The sequence below is a fragment of the Antechinus flavipes genome, chromosome 1 (assembly GCF_016432865.1).
Source record: "Antechinus flavipes isolate AdamAnt ecotype Samford, QLD, Australia chromosome 1, AdamAnt_v2, whole genome shotgun sequence".
Lineage (NCBI taxonomy): Eukaryota > Metazoa > Chordata > Mammalia > Dasyuromorphia > Dasyuridae > Antechinus > Antechinus flavipes.
Genome location: NC_067398.1, coordinates 183,976,318 through 183,999,687, shown reverse-complemented (window position 1 = coordinate 183,999,687; position 23,370 = coordinate 183,976,318). Strand labels below are relative to the sequence as shown.

The window sequence follows — 23,370 nt, the reverse complement described above, 5'->3', positions numbered from 1 at the left end:
CAGCTTTTAGATCTTATGATATAGACTCTAGTTTAGAAGACAGAAATAACAAGATAGTTACTCTGTGATTACATGGTACAGTAGCTTCCATATACTTACATGGTCAGTAGTTACAATTTAATTGCAGAGCTAGTGCATCGTTATTTATGCCCTGAAAAATAAAGTGATCCTGCTTTTCTATACACCGAAAATACAAACCTTCTAAAAATAGTGTTGGGTTTTAAATGTTTTGACATCTGGAGTATCTGACATGATTTTTTTTTTTTTTTACTAACTTCCCCCTTTCCTTTTATTCCAATTGATTTGTAAAACAGAAGTAGTAAAATATTCTAGTAGGGTTGACTTGAAAGAAAAGGAGCTAGCACCCTCATGATTGGAGGCATGATAATGATCTCAGGGAACAGACTACCATATAGAGAGAACAGGACTGGGACAATAAATTAATTTGTAATACAATAGCAATATGCACTCATGATTTTGTGATATCAGTTGTACCCTAACTATATTACTTCCATAAAACAGTTTTTCCTCAAAAAACTGTCAGGGTGTGAAAACCTAAAGGTTCAGTATCTCACTGATTAAGTGCTGGTTGTATTCAGAATACATTTTAAAATCAAGCTTTTACCATGGTTCACATCTGCCGCAAATTTGGGGAACTTATGTTTTCCAATAGTCAAAGAATAACAAATTGTCTGTTCAAAGATAATACTGAGTGGCTTATGTAATAAAGCCCAGCTGCTTGTTTCCTGATATATAATCTAAATAAAAGCTCACATCTGCTCACATTATACTGAGTCTGCAAAAATAACAGATGTTTACCAGTAGAATAGTTTTGAAATTACAACAAATAAAGAAACAGGTCAGAAAAAATGAATGCATCATATTTTGTCTTTAATGAAAACACTGTTGCTTCTGCTGTAACAGTATACATTTTGAAAAGCCTTGTTAGAAAGATTGCCAGTTTAGGATCATTTGAAGTAAAAAGAAAGTATTTTATACAAGTATAAGCAATAAGAATGTGGTGGATCATAAAAAACAAACACTTGATTCCTTTTCTTTTTCTAATGTAGTTCAGCTGTGAGGAGGTCTATAAGGCACACATATCCATTGGAACATAATGATGACTTATGCATATTTTCATATGCATATATCTATAAATATACAAAACTTCTACATCATGTGACATAATTCAATTTGTAAATATTCAAAATACTCTTAAGAAATATAGAACACGAGAGGATATTTTTATAGTACAAATATTAATAAAGTTGAATTTCCATATTTTTGAGGACTAAAAAGGTCACAAGAGCCAAGGTATTGCAAGCATGAATGTTTTGCTTCAAGAATGGTGATATTGGTCATATCAAATTGTCACTAATTTCTATTTCATGGCAATGTTGCATCCTCCCAATTGCAACAAAATAGCCCCCCTCCCTCAAATATGAAACAATCAAATGCAAAACTCTTTTTAAAAATTCAGATTGTTTAAAATATTTTTGTCAAAAACTTAACATTGAATATATAATTAAATTTGCTTAGTAACTATTTGCATTTAAATTAGTTGCACTGCATAAAGTATCATGATATTCTTAGTTATTCTCTCAAAGTCTCCCATCAGAATTCTTTGTTCATTCATTCTCATGTACCTTTACTCATGTAATTGTAGTTAGTATTTTCCTCACTATTCTAGTCTTGCTTTTTTTCTTTCATCTTTTCCAGAGTTCTTTGTATTTAGTTTGTATTTTTAAAAACATGCTGATTTATTATTAGATACAACAGAAAATACGAGGCACTGTCATGAGCCTTCCTCAGCCTAAGCTTGTAAACTTATACCTTTATCCAATTATAGGCCTAATGTTCTCATCAACTTAGAAAGTAGAGATTTAAAGTTCTGGTTCTAGTTTGAACTTCTCTTAAAGTGAAATTGGAGGCAAAGATTCTTCCTATAGCAATAACAATGTATCTTTCCCCCCAAAATTCACAAGATCAATACAAACCATTATTCTGTTGAATACAAATTATTTTAGTAATTAAAAGTTAATATCTGTAAAGTGACATTAAATGTTTCTACTTATGAGACTATAAACTTTGAGGGTAACAGATGCTTCTTTGAAGAATCACAATTCATGACTGAAACAGACATTCAAATCTAGAGAAAATGTAATGTCTTCTTATTTTGATAGTATTTTTACATGCACGGGATGCCATCTGAAGGAAATTTTTTCTACCAGATAATACAGAAACATCATATTTCATATTATTTTATCATATAATATAGAAATATATCAAATAATCTTGTTACCTGCTTTGACAAAAATGTCAGTTTATCCTCTGAGACTGATAACTAATTAAAAGATATTTTGAACCATATTCTTATTTCTGCCTTTTTCCCATCTGCCATTGCTACTTGCAAGGTTCCTTTTGCAGTCAGGAGAGGCTTTGTACAGAGAAGAGATTTGCAGAGGTGGAGGAGAAGAAAGAGAATTTAACTGCTGAAAATATAAAAGACTGTTAAAATGCTAAGTAATAAAAATAAAATATCTGCCTGAAGTCTTATAAATTATACAATTTTAGTGTCTTTTTCTGATATTATTAAAATGTCATAGGTGAAATAGCTTAATGTAATCTTCAAAAATTTCCCAACCCCCTTGGTTACTTTCATAGCTGTAAGAATGTAGTTGCAAGATTATTTTTACTCTTGCCCTTTCATCATAATTGGGCAATTTGAAACATTCATAAAATTCTGTCAGTAATGATAATAGTTGTAGAGAAATATACATATTTAAGTAATTTAAATAATTTGAATCATGTTTTTAGAAGACATAGCCACTATCTTAAGTTAGCATAACTAGTATAGCAACTACAAAGCGATAGTTTTAAAGTAAATTTTAAACAATAGGTCAGGAGTAGGTTAATTAAGGATATGGTGGGTTAAATATTTGTGGTTTGGCTTTGTGGGAGAATAGTTGGTTTTGTAATTGAAAAAGAACATGTGTTTCTTTGTCAATAAAGATGTTTTACATCTTGTCAAGAATCTTTTTTGGTCTTCTAGTGTCTCGAACTCTTCAGCTATTTCCTTTCAGCCTGAACTAATAAGATTCACAGGAACCGAGTTGACATTTTGGAAGATGTGATTCTATTGTTTAATGTGTAATGGTTTTGCCAGGGGGAAAGATGCTCATTCTCTATCCAGATGTGGCATTATTTCTGCTGCGCTCTCCATCATGATCTGTGGGCTGCTCTACCCCCCAAGTTAGCCCAAGAGATTCTCATAGACGTGTTGGAGAAATCTTTGGATCTGCTGGCCTCCAGATATTCTCAGGCCCATCCCAGTTATAAGAGAACTCCACAGATAAGGTAAATGAAATGTGATTTCTACATATTTTGTTTTAAATAAACGGTTTTTCTTAATTTTATGTTAGTCATAATTTAGTTCTGACTCATCTAACAAAAACTATTCCTATTTAAAATATTTATGACTCTTAAAAAGGTAACAGATAAATCTCTTCAATATGAAACATTTCTAATCACTTTGTTTCTAGAACGTTAAAGTACAGTTGTATAACTAAATTAAGGAAATTCCTTTTTAAAAAATGGTGATCCTTAGCTCATTCAAAGTTCCTAACTTTCTTTCCTTGCCTTCCTTTATCTCTTGTCTTTTTCTGTCCCTTTAAAATTTCTTTCTTCTGTTTCTTTGTTCTTATTTTATATTAATGAGGACTACTACTTCAACACAATGTAACTTCAAGGAAGATTAGGGGCAACAGTAAATATGTATTAAACCAAGGACATTAACTTTGAGGTGAATTAGTAATAATTAAGGAGTTTTATAATTGAATTTCATAAGTTAATTAGTGTTACTAGTTACAGTGCTACATAAAGTGATCTATTTTTAAAATACTATTTTCATATAATTCACATCTTTTGCATGCACACAATTTAAGTATCTTTTGAGATACCTGTAGTCTTCTTTAAATATTAAGGAGCTTTTTTTTTCTAGACAGGAAGAAACATTTCTTGATCACTGTCTTCCAAAATACATTGCAATTTTCAGGGTATCTAGGCCTGACGTCAGTGTTTCGCAAACACAATTATTTTGTACAAGCTGTTTTAAATTTGAATTTAAAAATATTGTCTGCTGAAGAAACTTCATTTGAAGGCACAAACTATTTTCTTTCATTAAGGTGACTTAGTAATAAATCACTTCTGACTGTAAGATTTATAGTAATTAACTCAACATATGCAATAAAAGCACATTCACATGAAATATGAAATGTATTTAATTGCTTAATTGTACTATTCAGGTGACTGATTTCTGCTGGTAGTATAAATATTGTATTCAAAGCCAGAGACTTCCCTTCCCTAAACTGAATTTTGTAATTTAATCTAATGTTTTGCACTTTTAAGAGTTAACTCAAGCTACACTTGGTGGATGGGACACATGCCTTAGACAATTATCTAATCCAATTTAGTTAAACAACATGAAGTTAGTATCAAACATGAAGTTATGTAAGACACTATGCTAAAATTTAAATTATGTATTACTTTATATTCCTATTTTAATCATCTATAATTTATTTAGCAAAACCTATATACAAACAACATTTGGATCTACTCAAAGGTAGTTAGTATTGATGGTCTTATTATGGTCTGTATAATCTATTTGACTTTTTGTAAATACTTATTTTGTCACATAATGACCAAAGACTTAGTATCAATTTAAATTAAAGCCAAAAGACAAGATTTCTCAGGATACCTGAATTGACCAAATAGTTCCTGAGTTCTCTTTCCTTCTATTCTCTCATTTCTACTTCATCTTCCTTTTTTACTTTTTAACTCTTATCTATAGAAATTTAACAAACAGCAAATTAAAGTTTAAAAAGTTAAATGAGTTACATAAGATTCATTTACATACAAAAATAAATTTAAATGGAGCACATTGAGATAATGCTACATTTATGAATCTGTAGCTAAAATAAAAAACAGAAAGACAAAAAAAAAGAGATTAGCAAATACTATAAGCATATTGTTACATATTTCATTTTTGTAATCAATACAATTAGATTTTTAAAATTCTCAAAATTCAAGTTTTCCCAGTTTGATATCATTCCTTCTGCCTATTTCCTAGTTGCTATGATAGTTTGGTACTGGGTCCTGTGTTTTTCTTTTTCTATATTTTGATAGTGGGCAAGATTATCTTTTAACATCTGTTCACATGTTTTCAGGTAACAAAAGGAAATTTTGGCTGCCTTTGGCTACCTACCTGGCTACTAACTCAGTCTCAAGTAGTTTTCCTTTTTTTAAAAAACTATATTTTGTTTTCTTCATTGATAATGCAAATGAAACATGCCATGCAGTTCAAATAGAGTTACACTTCTGAAATGTGATGGTCTCATTTTTGCTAACAAAAATGTTATTACTGCCCCACATAAGAGGAAAGAAACTAGTTGCATCATTTAATCTTTTTTTCCCCATTTATTATTGATCATGCCAAATCTTCTATTTACAGGATAATACTGCAAATATCCAGACCCAAGATTATTTTAATGTAATTATCTCTTTGATTTCTGTAGGTTTGATGTTACTGCAATTTTAATATGCATCGAAGAAATGCTCTGGTCAATTTGTAGATCAGTACAAGAACTTTTGAATCCCTGTGAATGTATAAATGAAAAGATCTTGAAAATTCATACCCACTGTAATAATCTATTTACAACAATGATCATTTTGACATCACCATTAACAGAATTATATAAGTAAGTATATTGTTTATTATTTGGGGATTGCATGATTTATACAAGTAATTGTTCTTCATAGCTTACAGATTTAGAGAAGTGGATGGAGCCTCAGAGGCCATTAAGTCCAGCTGCTTCATTTTATAGATGAGGAAATGTTTGAGGTGGGATTTGAACTTCATATTTTCCAGATTCAGAGTCCAGTCCACTGTCACTCAATGTAGTTTTCATTTTTAGCAAAAAGAAACAAAAAGCACACAGAATTATGAGTCATAATAATGAATTATTAGTTCTTAATCACTAAAACTTTGTCCTATGATTTTAGATAATCACTAAACTTCATGTTACGAAGATAATACCTGCCTTTTCTACCTCACAGAGGTATCATATGGACTAAATAAAAATCTCATGTGAGGAAAGCATTTTGAAAACTAAAATCTCTACGCATGTGAAATATAATGTAATTATTGCCTCAATTATGAAAATATGTGATGTACTTTTATTAGAGTGCTATAGAGACATCTCTTGTTAGCATGAAGATGATTTCAGATTCATGAGAATTTTGAAGCTTCAAAAATTGTGAAATACTATGGAATTTTGATTGTTTTGATTAATTTTAAGATGTTCTCAAAGGTAGCTATTGATGTTATAAATTAAAGTACTGAGCTACTGGTACAGTTGGTATGTCATTGTAATGATATTTGTGGTAGAATATTATTTGACACAGAAAAACTTCAAAACAGAATTTTAGTTAAACTCTAGTTCCTATCTCCATTGCCTACCCCCATTTTCCTTGAACCAAATAGTAATTTCATCTAACTATATTTAATTTATGATTATAAAGAAATTTTCGTAGCATTGCCATTACTTTGGTTAAATGAGGCCTACTAATATCTCTTTTCTTTAACTCACTAGCTAGGATGAAGTAAAAATGATTATTTTCAGAGGATCTTCAATTCAAGACTTTTTTGTGTTCAAAATTCCAAAAGTAATTAACAATCTTTCTTTCAATTTCCCTATAATTTTCACCCACTCTTTGGCTTTTAACAAATTGGCTGCATACAGATTATTCTCTGACAGCCTTAGGTTGAGGACTAATTTTAGAAATGGAAAACTCAGGAAGGGGCAAGAAATAGTGAAATAAATGCCTTGGGCTTTAGATTTTATAATTTCATAATCATGAAAATCCCAGGGTATGAGACTCATATCTTAGGAAACTAAACCAAATTACCAGAGATAAAAAAATTGCCCTGCTAACTATCCAGTGGATCATTTCATCTAAGAGTAAGGCTCTGTGAAAATCAGGAACAAAGTTGGAAAATTTCATGGATTGGTCATGGTGAGCAATATTGAATTTCATGGTTTGTCACAGACTAATAGGAAAATATTAAAACAATAATGCATCTGTGTAACAAGTGCTTGTCAAAGACTATATATTTTGTTAAGAATAAAGAGTATATTCATTATTTTAATATTTGTCTCTTTACAGCAATATAAAGCTTTGATATTTCTGCCTTTTCGGCATTGTGCCCTAGACTCATTCAATGAATTTAAATTGCTAATTTCTATCAGGAATATTGTACATTCCACACAATGAGTTGTTAATGATTTTAATTAATATTAAGTACAAATAGAGTACTTTGTAGCATGAAAATCTACAATTAGGATATAGGGACAAATTTATCCATTAAAAATATAAAAAAAGACCAAATGAAATTATTGACTTGAGTTTAAAAAAAAAAGGCTAAGATGATGGTAAAATCAAGCCCCAAATGGAATAAAATTCTGGAAATACTATGAATGAATATACATACATCTAATCTATCTATACATATATGTGTATATAGATAGATTAGATGTATGTATATGTATATACATATGTATAGATAGATATATGTATATTCATGTATATTATATGTGTGTATGTATACACACATACACATGAATAGAGATATATACACACATATACCTAGAGAGAAATACAGATGTATTCACATGTATGCATGTGTGTATATGTGTACACACATATATATATATGGATATATCTATATATCTATAAATCTCTATATCAAAACAGATGTTATCAAAGCTTCTGAGTCTATATAAATTTCAAATCAAATTCTTATTCTCCTGTAGTATAAATTCCTCCTTTTGAGGTATATTCCATTTCTTGTTGATGAATGATCATTCCAAAGCTTCTAGTTCTCTCACAATAATAGGGAAAAAACACTAATGATCTTATGCCACAAATGAAACTCAACCTCATACAAACCTAGACAAAACACAAGGATTGCACTTTTTAGTGTTTTTTGCTTCTTAGGTCAAAATGTGAGTTCTTTTTGTTATTTGTATTTTAGAAAGGGGTACATCAAATTGTATGCCATCAGAATTAAGCATCCAAATACTGATATGATTGAATTTTAGAAAATGCCTCTGAAAATGTCTCATGATAGCACACTTGTCATAAGCCTTTTTGTTTTATCTATTTTTGAAATTCACTGATATATTTTGTTTTGACACAATAACTTTTTTTTCCAAGAAAAAGCTAAACAAGCCTCTCCATAAAGTACATTGGCTGAAAACAATGTACTAATTAGTAATGGAAAGGGAGGATGTGTCCATTGAAGCCATAAGCATTTGTAGAAGGTAACTTACTTTATTCTGTATACTTTTAACAATTAAACTCAACATATTTTCCATTTTGAGTAAAGAATGGGCCACTAAGTCTCTCAAAAAAAAATAAGTGATTTGAAAAGCTTTTCAAAAGAGGATATAAGTCACAAATAGGTGTTCTTTTTTTTTTTTTTTTTTAAGACTCTGTATCTGTGGGGTACCTAGTGTTTGTTAGCATATTGTAAAAGAAATACTATAGTTTAGTGTTTCACAGACTTGGAAAGGTCTGCTGAGACAAAATGTATGTTCAGTATATTTTCCAAATGTTTATAATTTAAAGCACTGTAGTAAACAAGACATTGAAATCACTAGTCTTAGAACTAGGACTGTAGTTTGTAAGCACAAAAACATTTACTCTAATTTGGTATCCAATAGTTAAAAAAAAGAATTAAAAAATAATTTTTCCTGGTGCCTTTTTATTTTTACATTATTTTCTTTTTTGATTATGTTCTTCTCTTCCTTCTTCCCCAGTGAGCTTATAACAAAGAGAAAAAGAAACAAAACTAACATCAGTTAGTTCAGTTTTTTTTCTTTGCTTTTTTCCCCTCTTTTCTTTTCTTTGAGCAGGGTGTGATCCTTTTCTATTTATTTTGTTGTAGGTATTGTATATGTATTTATTTCCTGATTCTTCTTACTTAACTCTATGTCAACTAATATGTCTTTCTATATATTTTTAAAAATTCTTCATATTCATTGTTTTTTATGATGAAGAAAGAATAATGTTACATTAATACATTACTTTTTAAATACATTACTATTTTAATCATTTCCTAAGGGATAAGCATCTACTTTATTTTTGTTTCTTTACTGCCACAAAAAGTGCTGCTATGAATATATTGGTGCTTTGGGAATCTTTATTTCTGTCTTTTAACCTCCTTGAGATTTAAGTCTGCTGGTTGGATTTCCTTGGCAAACACTATGGACATTTTAGTCACTTTTCTAGCGTAACTCTAAATTGTTTTCAAGAATTATTTAACCAGGTTACATCTCTATCAATAGTATGTTATTGTGTTCATATTTCTGTAACTACTCCAACACTGATTTTTCTAATTTTTTTATCTTCTTTGCCAGTTTTAGAAGTATGAGGTGAAACCTCAGAATTGTTTTAACTTGCATTTTTCTTACCAATGGTGATTTGGAACGTTGTCTCATATAATTGTCCAAAGTTTATATTTCCTCTTTTGAGACCTTGACACCTTCTCAATGAGAGAATTGTTCTTATAATCTATAGATTTTCAGAGAATTAGTTGTAGAAACTTAACTGGATACTCTTAAGAGGAAAAAATGCAGTTGTATACTTAAAAATAGTACTGAAATTTTTTCATGTGTCATTTCATGTGACTGTCCAAGTGTTACAGCACAAGATAATATGGAAGTATGTCATTTCAACACTTTTAGAATGCTAAAAAGTGGTGAGCCAAAATCTAGAATATTGGGCACTTGGCCCAAAGATAGAAGGTGCCTTCCAATATGTCAGTCATGTATCTAGCAGACAAATTTTAAAATGACAATTGTGATTCCAAACATGAATCCAGAATGGGATGGGCAGTGCTTATAGGGACTTATAACCCTTGAAATGGTATATTACTGTTTTTCTTTCCTTTCAGAACATAGCACCTAGTGTGATTTTTAGATTTGACTCTTTTTAAGTTCCTAAAATATGCATGTTCTGATGTGAATTACCAAAAAAGTCAGATTTTCTTTGACTCTCCCATCTTATAATAATTCAATTCCCCCTCCTCACTTTCCACCATTACTTTTCTATGTAATTTATGGGAAATTTTCTCAAGAAAAAAATGAATAAATTGTCTTAATTTCTACATCTTAATTTACTAGAAACACTAATGTGGCAATAATTTTAACAAAATAAAATTCATTCAACAAAGATTTATTAAGAACTATTTGAGCTAGGTAATTCATGTATCTGGTATCTTATGTCTATAAGATGTACCAACAGGTTTATTTTGGAACTAGCTCAGAAGATCAACTTTAGTTAAATACCATTGCTTTATTTACACCTACCATGTCTTTTTCCATTGCCTTTTGGGTCTCCTTCAATCATGATTCTTCTGATAGAATTCAGTTTATGAATGTAGCCATATTTGTTGCTTAGTTGTTTCATCTGTCTTTTACTCTTTGTGACTTCATTTAGAGTTTTCTTAGTGAAGATCCTAGAATGTGGTTTGCCCTTTTTTTCTCCAGCTCATTTTACAAGTTAGGAAATAGAAGCAAACAGAGTTAAATGACTTTTCCAGTTCAGATAACTACTAAGAGTCTGAGGTTAGGTTTGAGATCAGAACCAGCAGTCTATCCTCAGCACCTCCTAGCAACCCTTGTAGCCATATAGCATCAAGAATGTGTGTGTGTGTGTGTGTGTGTGTGTGTGTGTGTGTGTGTGTGTCTTTAAATAACTGTCATTTGATCAGTGTAGAGAGCTCCTGCAACTTTTAGTTTAGAGAATGACCTGGAACACAGAGAAATTAAGTGAGATAGTTCATATGTAGGCCTTATGCCTGGGTCTTCCTGAGTCAGCCCAGCTTCTATCCAATATACCACATCGCCTTTCACTTAGAAGCAAGAATGTGGGCTTTTGTGATGGGGGACAGGTAGGCATCATTAAAATTGTTACATAGGGGCAGCGAGGTGGTGCAGTGGATAGAGCACCAGCCTTGAATTCAGGAGGATCTGAGTTCAAATCTGGCCTCAAACACTTCCTAGTTGTGTGAAGCTAGGCAGGTCACTTAATCCCAATTGCCTCAGCAAAAAATAAATGAATGAATAAATTAATAAATAAAATAAAATTGTTACACAATTTTCCACAGGCTTTGATTCAGCCCCCCAAAATCCCAAATGTATGTGATGTCCATTATCAAAAACTTGGATACATGGTCAGGAAAAATAATTTAAAGATCACTGGATTCCCAGAAAAGCATAATCGCATGCAAAAAAAAAATATCCTTAGTATTTCAAGAAAATATAAAAGAATAATCAGAAGAATTGGAACTATAGGAAAAAGTAATGATAGAATTTACTACTTTCTACCCAAGAGGAACCCCATACTTAAATATCTATAAATGTGCTTGCCAAGCTCCAGAATCTAGAGATAAAAGAAAAAAAAAATTACTTAAAGCAAATAGGAAGAGATCTATGCCAAGGAACTGTAGCCAAAATCATGGGTTCAATAGGGGTGGAGGGGGGAATGTAGAGATAAAAGGAGTAAGGAGAGGCTAAAGAAATGGGGATTTAAAAAATTTCTTTTAATTATTTCTCATAATTGATGTGTCACAGAATATTGTTGAAACAAGGAGGTATAGTGTAATTAATGTACCTCTGATAAAAATTCATTTTTATCTAAGTCTAGCAAGATAAGATTTAAAACAAAATAAGTTAAATATACATGGCTGAAGAGAGTTTGAAGGTGGGGAGAGAGGGAAAATGAAAAAGGAGATATCCACAGGCAAAGGAAACTATAATTGTGGTACATTGTTTTAAAAAGAAAAAGTACAAAACCAAGTGATTTAAGTCTGGACTGAGACAATAAAAGGAGAGGAGAAAATTCAGATTGTTTCAAGAAATTTAAATACAGTATTAACTTCTTTTCACTACATTTTCTCTCCTCATAAGTTGGTAGGAAAACAAAAAGTTAAAATAAAAAAACAAACACACTAGTGATTTAGAATGACATAAACTTATCCATAAAATGGAGGAAGAATGAATGAGAAAACAAAAGTCTCCCCAATTTTTTTCATAAAAAGTATGTTAAATTGTCCAGAGTTATTTTGAGGGGGTAGAGTAGAATTTAATGTCTCTCAGTTGAATACATGAAAGTAGGAATGGCAATCCTGATCTGAGATAATGCAATAGTAAAAATCAACATGGATAAGAGAAATAAACAAGGAAACTACATTATACCATAAATATAAAAGACACCATAGATAATAGAACACTATTAATGTTAAATATAAGAACTTTGAAAGATAAAGCTTTTTAAGCACTCAATAGAAAAGCTAAGGAAACTTTGGAAAGGTCTGGCATATTAATAATTGTGGGTTTATGGTTGTTCTTTAAATTAATATGAAATAAGCAAAAAAATAAAAGTTGAGGATCTCAAAAGAAACTGAGAAAAAGTAAGATCTTTGGTGATTGCAGAATGGAAATTAAAAGAAGTATGCTTATTTTTCAGCATTGTATGACACCATTACAAAAATTGACCATATGATAGGACATAAAAATTTTATAAACAAATACACAACTATCATTATTAAAGATATATTTTTAGATCACATCACAATAACATTATTAATCAGATAAAGCAATTATGAACAAAGGATTCAGAGTTAATCTATCTAACAAGTATAATAGTAGTCATAAAAAAACTTAATCATATTTATGGGAGGAAACTAAAATAATCTTATGGGGAAATTTTATATTTTGAAACACTCATATCAACAATTAGTGTACAAGAAGAAAATCTAGAAAATCAACAGTTTAGTAAACCCCAAATTAGCACAAAATAGTGATTTTGAAAAGAGAAGAAAATTTAAGTATAATCTTAAAATCACGATTGAAGTGATCAACTGAGTTAATTATGAAAATGCATCAATTAAAATAGACAAAACAAATAATTTGGATAAAAAGAGGAGAGGAAAACAAAATAAAAATTTGAAGGGCAAATTAATAACATGGAAAATTAAAGCTATAATAAGAAAGTATTAGAAACGAATTATAAGCCAAAAAACCTAAAAATGCAAACAAGTTAGATACTTATAAAAATACAAAATACTCTGATAACATAGCAATAAAGAAGCCAAGGAACCTTATCTCAAACTGAGAAACTGAGTCAGCAATAGACTTCAATGGGAAAAAAATTTCTTTTATGAAACAAAAATCCTGTTACTTAAGCTAGGGAGACAGGAGATTACAGGCCATATAGGATTCTGAAATCACATGATCATAGAGCTGGAAGGTCCTTTAGAGGCAAAGCCCCTTACTTTAATGAGAGCTTAAGTGACACTTTTAAAGACACCCAAGTAACAATCGTGGGGTTTGAAGCAAGATCATCTGGTTTCATCTTTTGCCACTTTACCAGGATGTTTCCATTAATGAATACTGATGCAGAAATATGAGATAGGAAGGAAGCTGCAATAACATTTTCCAAGAATCATTTACCATGAATATGTTAGATTTATGGTAGGAATGAAAGGATGTTTCCAATATTAATAAAGCTACAGATACTATGAAATCACACTAATAATAGAATTAATAACAATTTTGATGCTAATGTCAAAAATGCATAAATAAGCCATTGACAAAATATAGCAGTTCATTTTTTAAAAAAAAGAATTAACATATAGATACAAGAATTTTTCCTAAATATGAGCAAATAGTTTTTGCTTTTGCTAAATATTCCTTAGTTTTAAGGAATATTATAGAAACTTTCTTTAAAAAATCAGGGGTAAAGCAGTTTCATCACTATCATTTGATTTAGTATTACTGATGCTAGCTATATTAAATTAGAAATTGTCATAAACATAGCCAAGGAGGTGGGTGTTACTGTCCCTGTGGCCAAAAAGATAGTTTATATAGAAAAACCCATAAATTCAAAAAAAAATTATTAACTGAAACAATAGATTTAGTTAAAGCTTTTCTTGGTGGTGGTGTTCAGTTATTTCAGATCTGTCTCATTTTTTATGACCCCATTTGAGATTTTTTTGGCAAAGATGCTAGTGATTTGCCATTTCCTTCTCTAGTTCATTTTATAGATGAGAAACTGAGGCAAGCTGAGTTAAGTATATTATCCAGGAAAAGACAGCTAGTAAAAATAAAATATTAAATAAGCAATATACAAAATAAATTCACAGAAATCATCAGTCATTTTGTAGGTAATTCAGTAAAAGATAAAAAAAGAAATACCATTCAGAATAAATAAATCCCACTTTGATGTTAACTTAATAAAATACACAAAAACTGAAAATCATTCTTTTTAAAACTATATACTTAAATATTTGAGACATTAATTATTAATGAAGGAGGACTGCAATTTAATAAAAATAATACTGCCTAAATTCATTTACATGTTTAATGCCATATCGATCAAACTGCCATTGGTTTACTTTAGAGGAATTTGTCCAAATAAAAACTAAATTCAACTGCAGAAACAAAAGATCTAAAATGTCAGGGGAAATAATGGGAAAAGTTGGAATGGGGGAAGGAGGAAGCATCGCTAGAACTCATAATCTATACAACAAATTTGTAACCATCAAAATTATTTGATGCTGGTTTAAAATTAAAATATATTGGTAGAACTAGATAAGCATAATTCAGAAACAGTTGAAACATAGTACCCTATAATTCAATAAACCAAAGAACATTTACTCATGGAGAACCATTCAATAAGAACTACTGGGAAAACTGGGAAGCAGTTTATATCATAAATCACAAAATTTTCCAAATGGATATGCCACCAAAATACAAAAAGTCATTATTTTTATTTTTTTATTAAAGCTTTTTAATTTTCAAAACATATGCATGGATAATTTTTCAACATTAACTCTTGCAAAACCTTGTGTTTTGATTTTTCCCTCTTTCTCAACCATGCATCCCCTAGATGGCAAGTAATCCAATATATGTTTAAAATGGTAAAATGTATGCCAAATCCGATATATGCATACATATTTATACAGTTATCTTGCTGCACAAGAAAAATCCAATCAAAAAGGGAAAAAATTAGAAAGAAAACAAAATGCAAGCAAACAACAACAAAAAGAGTGAAAATGCTATGTTGTGAACCACACTCAGTTCCCACAGATCTCTCTCTGGGTAAAAATGGCTCTCTTCATCACTGAACAATTGGAAATGGTTTGAATCCTCTCATTGTTGAAGAGAGCCATGTCTATCAGAATTGATCCTCATATAGTCTTCTTGTTGCCGTGTATAATGATGTCCTGGTTCTGCTCATTTCACTTAGCATCAATTCATGTAGTTCTCCCCAGGCATCTCTGAAATCATCCTGCTGGTCATTTCTTACAGAACAATAATATTCCATAACATTCATATAACACAATTTGTTCAGCCATTCTCCAGTTAATGGGCATCCATTCATTTTCCAGTTTCTAGCCACTACAAAAAAGGGCTGCCACAAACATTATTGCACATGTGGGTCCCTTTCCCTCCTTTAGTATCTCTTTGGGGTATAAGCCCAGTAAAAACACTGCTGAATAAAAGGGTATGCACAGTGTGATAACTTTTTGAGCATAGTTCCAAATCGTTCTCTAGAATGGTTGGATCCATTCACAATTCCACCAACAATGTATCAGTGTCCCAGTTTTCCCACATCCCCTCCAACATCCATCATTATCTTTTCCTGTCATCTTAGCCAATCTGAGAGGTGTGTAGTGGGATCTCAGAGTTGTATTAATTTGCATTTCTCTGATCAATAATGATAGAGCACTTTTTCATATGACTAGAAATGGTTTTAATTTCTTCATCTGAAAATTATTTATATCCTTTGACCATTAATTATTTGGAGAATGGATTGAATTCATATAAATTTGAGTCAGTTCTCTATATTTTTAGAAATGAGGCCTTTATCAGAACCTTTGAATGTAAAAATGTTTTCCCACTTTATAGTCATATCATTTTTTAAAAAATAGAAGGTTGTTAATTTTACAAATATGGTTAGAGGAAAAATCTTAATCAAACAAAGGATAGGCATAGTCATTAAAGACAATCTAGATGGTTTAAATTATTTAAAATGAAAGAGCAAAATCTGTACAGCTATAAGAAGATTCATTTTGGAATAAACATTTGCTTTATATATCTCTAGTATCCAAAATATATGGGGATTGACATAAACATATGCAATTGTGATTATTCCCTGATCAAAGACTATGAATTAAGTTTTTCAAGAGAGAAAATGGTCAAGAACCATGAAAAAATGTTCCATACTATTAATAATGACTGTACAGCCAATTAAAACCACACTGAGGTTTTGATTTTTGATTTTTTTTAAACAGAGTTCTTATTTTGTTGGTACAAAGAGCTCTGGATGAAGAATTTCTTCTAAATTGGCACCTTCTTTGCAACATGTTTCATGGGTCCCTGAGAGGTTAAGTGGCCCTTGAGCTCATAGCTAATATGTGCCAATATCAGTATTTGAACTCCATTCTCTCCGACTCTGAGGCTGTCTCTAAACACTGAATTCTGCTACATCTAAAGGTTTCAGGAAACAGCTCAGAGGATAAATGTTGGAAATTATTATTATTGGAGAGATTGTGGGAAGACATGAAAACTAATGTACTATTATTAATGTTGTAAATTGCTTCTAGAAAACAATTGTAATTATGTGAGAAAAAATTGAGCCAATGATAGCCACTCTAATTCATATACTTTCAAAGAGGTAAAAGAAAAATGCACACAGACAGATAAAAGGTAGATTCTGTGCCAAAATATTCCTAGAAAAATTGGAAGCAAAGTACATGACCATCAATTGTGAATATGAGTATAATAAAATATCATTGTATTGTAAAACATTATGCATGTAAGGAGTTTGGAGAAACATTCATTAACCGTTGGTGTATCAAAAAAGACAAATACAGAAGTGCTTATTTAAGGTTCATCTTCAAGGAAAAGATGAACTCTGAGGTGGATGTGAGAACTGGAGACAGGAGATAGTGTTGTGAGATGTTGGAATCTGCCAACAGGCCAATATTTAAACTTCATCTAAACATTTTCAGGGCTCTTGAGTGGGTGTTATCTCATTCCAGCTCAGAGGTTTAGCCTCTTCTTTTTCCTAGTGGTTGTCTTCTTCAGTGCTTTCTTGTCCCCTCATTGGACACTGGACCTTGATATCTTTTGAATATCTCTAAGCTTAGAGATGGATAACTTCAGAACAGTAGTCACTTAGCTCCTCTTTGGGAAAGGAAGCAGAAAGTGAAAAGAACACCCTTCCCTTTTCCTCCCAGCTCTGGGGGGGGGGGGGGGGGGACTGGTGATAGTATATTTCCTGCCAGATAGGATAATCTTAAAACAAGAAAAAAAGATAGTTTCTTATTTTTAAAAAGCTCTTCTAACTCAGGAGTCAAGGATGATATTGCTTTGCCATTTAAAAATTACAGAGGACCTATATCCTTCAGATTTGAGTCGCTGCCATGATCACATTCCCAACAGAACTAAATATTGACCCAAAACATGTGGGGTTAATAAAAGCAACTCTGAGCATGCTCCCTGACATAGTACTTATTGTAGTGAAAAGGCTTCTATTAGTCTATTAGTGTACTAATAATAGAAGATTTCTCTTTGAGGTTTAACTTGATATAGAAAGTTTAATCATGAGAAGTTTGATATGATGCATTGTCATTGGATTTTTTTTTCAGTTAATGATAACACATGAAATTAATAAAATACAAGATGTCCAGTCCTATGAACAATTTGATTTCTTTTTTGGGGGAGAATGTTGTTTTGTTTTTTAATTTATTTTATTTTAAAAAACAGAGTAATAAAAAAAAAAGAAAAACAGAAAAGGAATACAAAACAAAATAATGCAAAACAAAGAACATTGTCATGTGCCCAGCAGAATATCAGAGAGGATTCAAATGACCAGATCAAAAAAATGTGTGTATGTGTGTGTGTGTGTGTGTGTGTGTGTATATATATATATATATGTACATATATATATATATGAAATTATATTCACAAATGTCCATTTTTTCTTTACTTCCCTTTAAATTGTTTTTTAGTTCTCTTAAGATATAAACACCTTATTTGTTTATTCTTTTTTCCCTTTCATCCCCAACCACCTCCAAGCAAGCTGCAGTTAAGAAAAGACATATTTGTGTATAGATATCTAGATATATACATATATACACACACTCATACATAGACACACATATACATACCTCACATACATACTTCTTTCTTATCCTAGCTGCTTCTTTAATTAAATTCTGCTCCATAATTTGCCTTGCTATTACTTAACCTCCCTCCCTATCCAAGGATGCCCCCTTGTCTTCTTTCCTCACCTTTTTCTTTCCCTTCCACTCATCCCTCCTCCCTTATTTCTTTATAAATTTTGGAGGGTGCTATACCCTTCATAGTTATATATGTACTGTTGCCTATTTAATCCATTTCTGACATGAGTAGGTTTTTAGAGCTACAAACATTCCTCCCCCCTAATGCTTCTATGTCTATTCTTCTTCTGTACCTCATTTGTATAATCTGACTACTATTTTTATCTTAAGCCTGACAATCTTTCTTTTGAGCTACTCTCTCGTTGATGTGAATCTTAAACATATAGTATACATTTACCATGTTAAAAAAAAACTAAAACTATAAACAATTTATCCATGTTTAAGCAGTTTGTCCATATTGAGTTCCTTAAAATTGATCTTTGATATTTGCTTTTATATGTTAAATTTTCTGTTAAGTTCAGGTTTAGTTCATAGAAAGTCCTGAAAATCTGCAAGTTTGTTGAAGGTCCATTTTTTTATCATTCAAAAATATTGATAATTTTGCTGGATATGATTTTTTTTTTACTGCAAGCCTATTTCTTTTGATTGTTGATAGATATGATTCCAGGACCTGTGTTTTTTTAATTGTAGCTGCTGACGAGTCTGTAATTGTAGCTCCAGGGTAATTGAATGGTTCTTGCAAAATTTTCTCTTTGATCTGGGAATTTCGAAGTTTGGCAATAATATTCCTGTGGGTTTTCCACAAAAGATCTCTTTGAGGTCTTGATTGGTAGATTTTTTCTATTTCTATTTTCCCCTCATGTTCTGTCACTCCAGGACAATTTTCTTGGATTATTTCTTGCATTATTGTGTCAAAATTCTCTTTTTGATCACAACTTTCTGGCAGTCCAATTATTCTTAGGTTTTCTCGATCTGTTCTCTAGATCTGTCATTTTTCTTATAAGATGTTTCACATTCTGTTCTATTTTTTCATTCTTTATAATCTGTTTTGCTATTTCTTAATCTCTCATAGCTTCACTGACTTCTCCTTGCCCAATTCTAATTTTCAAAGAATTATTTTCATCTTTGAGACTCTATATCTCTTTTTCTAGTTAACCAGTTTTTTTCATCTTTTTGTTTTTCTTGGATTTTATTTTTGTTTTTAGTTTTTCCTCAATGTCTCTCATTTGGTTTTTAAATTCTTTTTTGAGTTCTATAAATTCTCTCTGCATGGGAAGCTATTTCACATTACTCTTTAAGGGAGAAGCTGTTTTTTTTCCCCTAAAGTATTCTCCTCTGAAGATGAACTCTGATCTTCCCTGTTTCCATACATAGTATGTTTCAATAGTGGGGTTCTTCTTTGCTAGTTCATTTTTTTTAAATAAGAGGTATCAGTGTAAGCACCTGTAATTGTAGGGTGGGAGAGATGGTGCCTCAAGTTTCCCTTCAGCTGTCCCCTCTGACCAAGAACGCCAAACCAAGAACTCCATCCTCCTGCAAGTGCCCACAGCCAGCAGCACCCTTGCCCTGCTGTCTCTGCACTCACCAGGCACTGGTTCCTTCGTACCTAAGGCCACCTCTTAGCACTACAGTTAGGCCTGGTATTCCTAATCAGTTCATGTTCACTTGTCCTCCCAGACTCAGACCCTGGACTCCACACAGAGTCCTGGAGGGGGAAGTCTCTGTGGTTCCTGCTGAGGCTCTAGCCATCCCCAGCTAGCTCCAGGGTTTCCCACTTGATGTTTTTACAAGATAACCTGAAGGGTGCACTTTAGACAAGTTAATTCTCAGACCAGGGTCTTTCTTCAGATCTTCTATGGTTGTATGTGGAGGACCCTTGTTCTGGTACAAAGCTTCTTGATTTTTCACCAGTCTATGTTCATCCTGAAATGCAAATTTATTCCATTTGTGGGGGAAATCAGGAGAGCTTGAAATATACCAACATACTTCTTCATCTTCCCAGAATCCTGCCCTTGATTTCTTTAGTATTAGTGTGGAAAGGGGAGAAAAAAGAGGAGGGGAAGAGTTGAGTGGGAGGAAGAAAAGGGTTCTTAGACACACACAAGGTTTAAATTGTTTGCAAATATTAACTGTTGATACTTCTTGATTCTAATTATGATAGCAAAAGAATATATATACATATATACACATGCATACATATGATCTTTTTTACCTATGTAAAAGGCTATTTCCTACATGTTGTGATTAATCCTTAATCACAACACAACACAACAACACAAATAGGCCTTCCTAACAAAAGATAGCTCTCTCCAATTACTGCTTGAAATTCCATTAATGATAAATTGGAAGGAATGGGAAGTATTAACAGATAGCCACTTTAAAGTGGAAATACCCTGGAAATTGGGAAAAACAATCATTATATAAGTATGTTCAACAATAAGTAGTAGTTATTTTGAGATACAAAGGTAGCTTATGACCCTGTTACCACATTAGTGTTATTCAGATCATTGGAACCTTTCTATGAACAAGTTTAAATTCATCAGTATGCTAAAGGATAAAAAGGATAACTTTGGATTTTAGACCACAATGGAGAAAGACAAGGCTGATTTTAGAGAGCACAAAGCAACATGAGAGTTTTCCATGTTGGCTGATGAAGGCAAAAAAAATGTGTAAAAGAAAAGGAGAGAAAAGAACCATAATGGAAATGGTGAGGAAAGCAAACCACCTGCATTATGATTTGGTCCAAGGTTGAGTGAATCCATACACCAAACCAGCCTTCTATGGTTTGACTTCTTGATTTCAGATGTTGTTGTATTTTGGAATTGGAAGAAAGCTTGGAAACTTAATAATCATTCTGTGCATCCTATAGTCCATTTAATTATTTTTTAAAAGGAGTAATTATTTCCCCATATAGAAATGCTATTGTGTTTCATGAGGAAAACATGCTACAGCTCATGCAATTATATTTTATCTTCTACTCTGAATTATTTATACCACCCCCTCTTTCTAACTCTACAACAAAACATCATTAGAATATATCTTGTAGCTATCTCATCATTTCATTCCTCCATTGAGGCTTGTGGATCAATTCTACCCTGTTATACTCTCCAGAATAATGAAACTAATTTGGGATCTTGCTGTGGAATTAAATGCTCATACAGATCCCTCCCCCTCTGAGACTATAAACATCTGCCATAAAATTTCTTATAGCCAAAACAACCTTACAATTACCAGTATTATTGTATAACTGTCAGAGGAATAAGTGAACTTAGGTATCTGGAAGAAATGTTTTGGCAAAAAGTATGTTGCCAACAATTTATTGTCTGAAAATTTCTGGCACTAAAGAATGCCATTCCTTTATAAGTAGTTATTCCATTTTGCTTATAGTCTTGAGAGATGAAGATGTAATTAGGCAACATTTTGTAGCAATTGTCTGCCCTTTTCTTAAGATTTTTCCTGACACTTTCAATCAGAAAATCATTCAGAAAGCATTCATTAAGTTCTTAGTTGCATTTGGTGTTGTACAAATTAAGCAATGTGATCCTTGCTCTCAAGGAACTTAAAATTTAAAGGAGAAATCTAAGTGTGGGATAAGCATTCAGCAAAAGACACAGAAACAGAAAATTTAATGCAAGCAAAAGGGAAAGACCATATTTTTGAGTGGCAGATGGAAAGAATCATCAAGGGAACTGCATATTTATGTCAGAAATGGCCAAGGGAAATTTTCCTTTTTTCTTCCAATTAGTCAGGGAAGTTATTTTGTTGGCAGATTTTAAGGAGCTGCTTGAACATTTAGAGGTAACTTACAAAGCCATGGCCAGAAAAGGTATTCTGGGCACAAGCTACATCATGGGAAAAATTAAGTGGAAGGTAGATAATTGGATAAATGGAGTAGTATGAACATGAGAGGCACACTGGGAAGTAGGAAAAGACAGGGGAAATGTAATCCAGTTGAACCTGGCTTTAACATAAAGAATTTGATTGTAAGCGTAAAAAAAGAAAAAAGCAAGGAAGTGGGGGAAGAGGAAAAAAAAATGTTATAACTATTTTAAAATGTGTTTAAGTAGTACTTTGATTAGTAGTATGAAGGTGATGATCCTGGATTTTTGAAGGTTGTGATAACAGAACTTAAGCTTTGATAGATTGTGCCATGGTCAAAGGCTTCCCGAAGGGTTTTTGTGGGCCAGCCCACCTATGTAAAGAAAAGCTTATTACCTGTAAGGATAACTTCTGGGTGATGATTTCTGGCTGCCCTTTATACCTGGAACCTTCTCTCACCTCACATTTATATTTTCACAACTTTAGCTCAAATGCCACCCTCTATAAGGCCCACAAAATCCTTGCAGCCTTCCCCTCTGCCTACTTCCCATTATCTATGTGGCTTTGGATATGTAGTTTTGGGGCATTCCTTCCCTATTAAGAAATATCAATCAGGAATGCAGTGTGAACTGAAATTTATTTCCTCGTTAGTAACAATATTTAGGAGGGATGGAGAGGTACAATTCTAACCCAGGATTCTTTCTCTGAGAAAACCAGAATGATAGCATTCTCCAATTTTCTCTCCTGGAAGGAATAAAAGTCTTCCTTTAAAAAGAGGGTGGGGGGGAGAGACAGAAAACATCTTAAAGATATCTGTCTATTTGTGGGTCCCTGTGAGCATAGCTAGACAAACCTTTGTAGATATATATAACCTATATGGATCACACACACACACACACACACACACACACACACACACACTTCAAGTTGTTTTTCACACTTGTCCATAAATCCCAAGGGTAGAGACTATTTTTGTGGTTTTGGGGGGGCATTTCATGGCACATAGTAAGTCCTTAATAAATGCTATTTGATTCTTGATTGATTAATGATTAATTTCATAGGAGTCAAGTCATCTTCCCTGAAAGGCAGCAAGATGTAGTAGGGCTCTGTTCTTGTCAGAAAGACTTTAGTTCGTATCCTACTATGTACTTAATAAATGTCTTAGACTTTCATAGCCTCTCAGAGCTTCAGTTCCTCATCTGTAAAATAAAAGTGGCCTCTAAAGTTCTTAAGAG

General features: G+C 32.0%; 1 protein-coding gene across 1 annotated transcript in view; it reads left to right on the top strand.

Annotated features, from left to right (window-relative positions):
* Positions 1-23,370, top strand: part of KIAA0825 (KIAA0825 ortholog) — a 552,136-nt gene that overhangs the window by 192,536 nt on the left and 336,230 nt on the right. The window contains exons 10-11 of the mRNA XM_051971455.1: positions 3,167-3,357; positions 5,574-5,756. Of these exons, the coding sequence (XP_051827415.1) occupies positions 3,167-3,357; positions 5,574-5,756 (374 nt within the window). The remainder of the gene's footprint in view (positions 1-3,166; positions 3,358-5,573; positions 5,757-23,370) is intronic.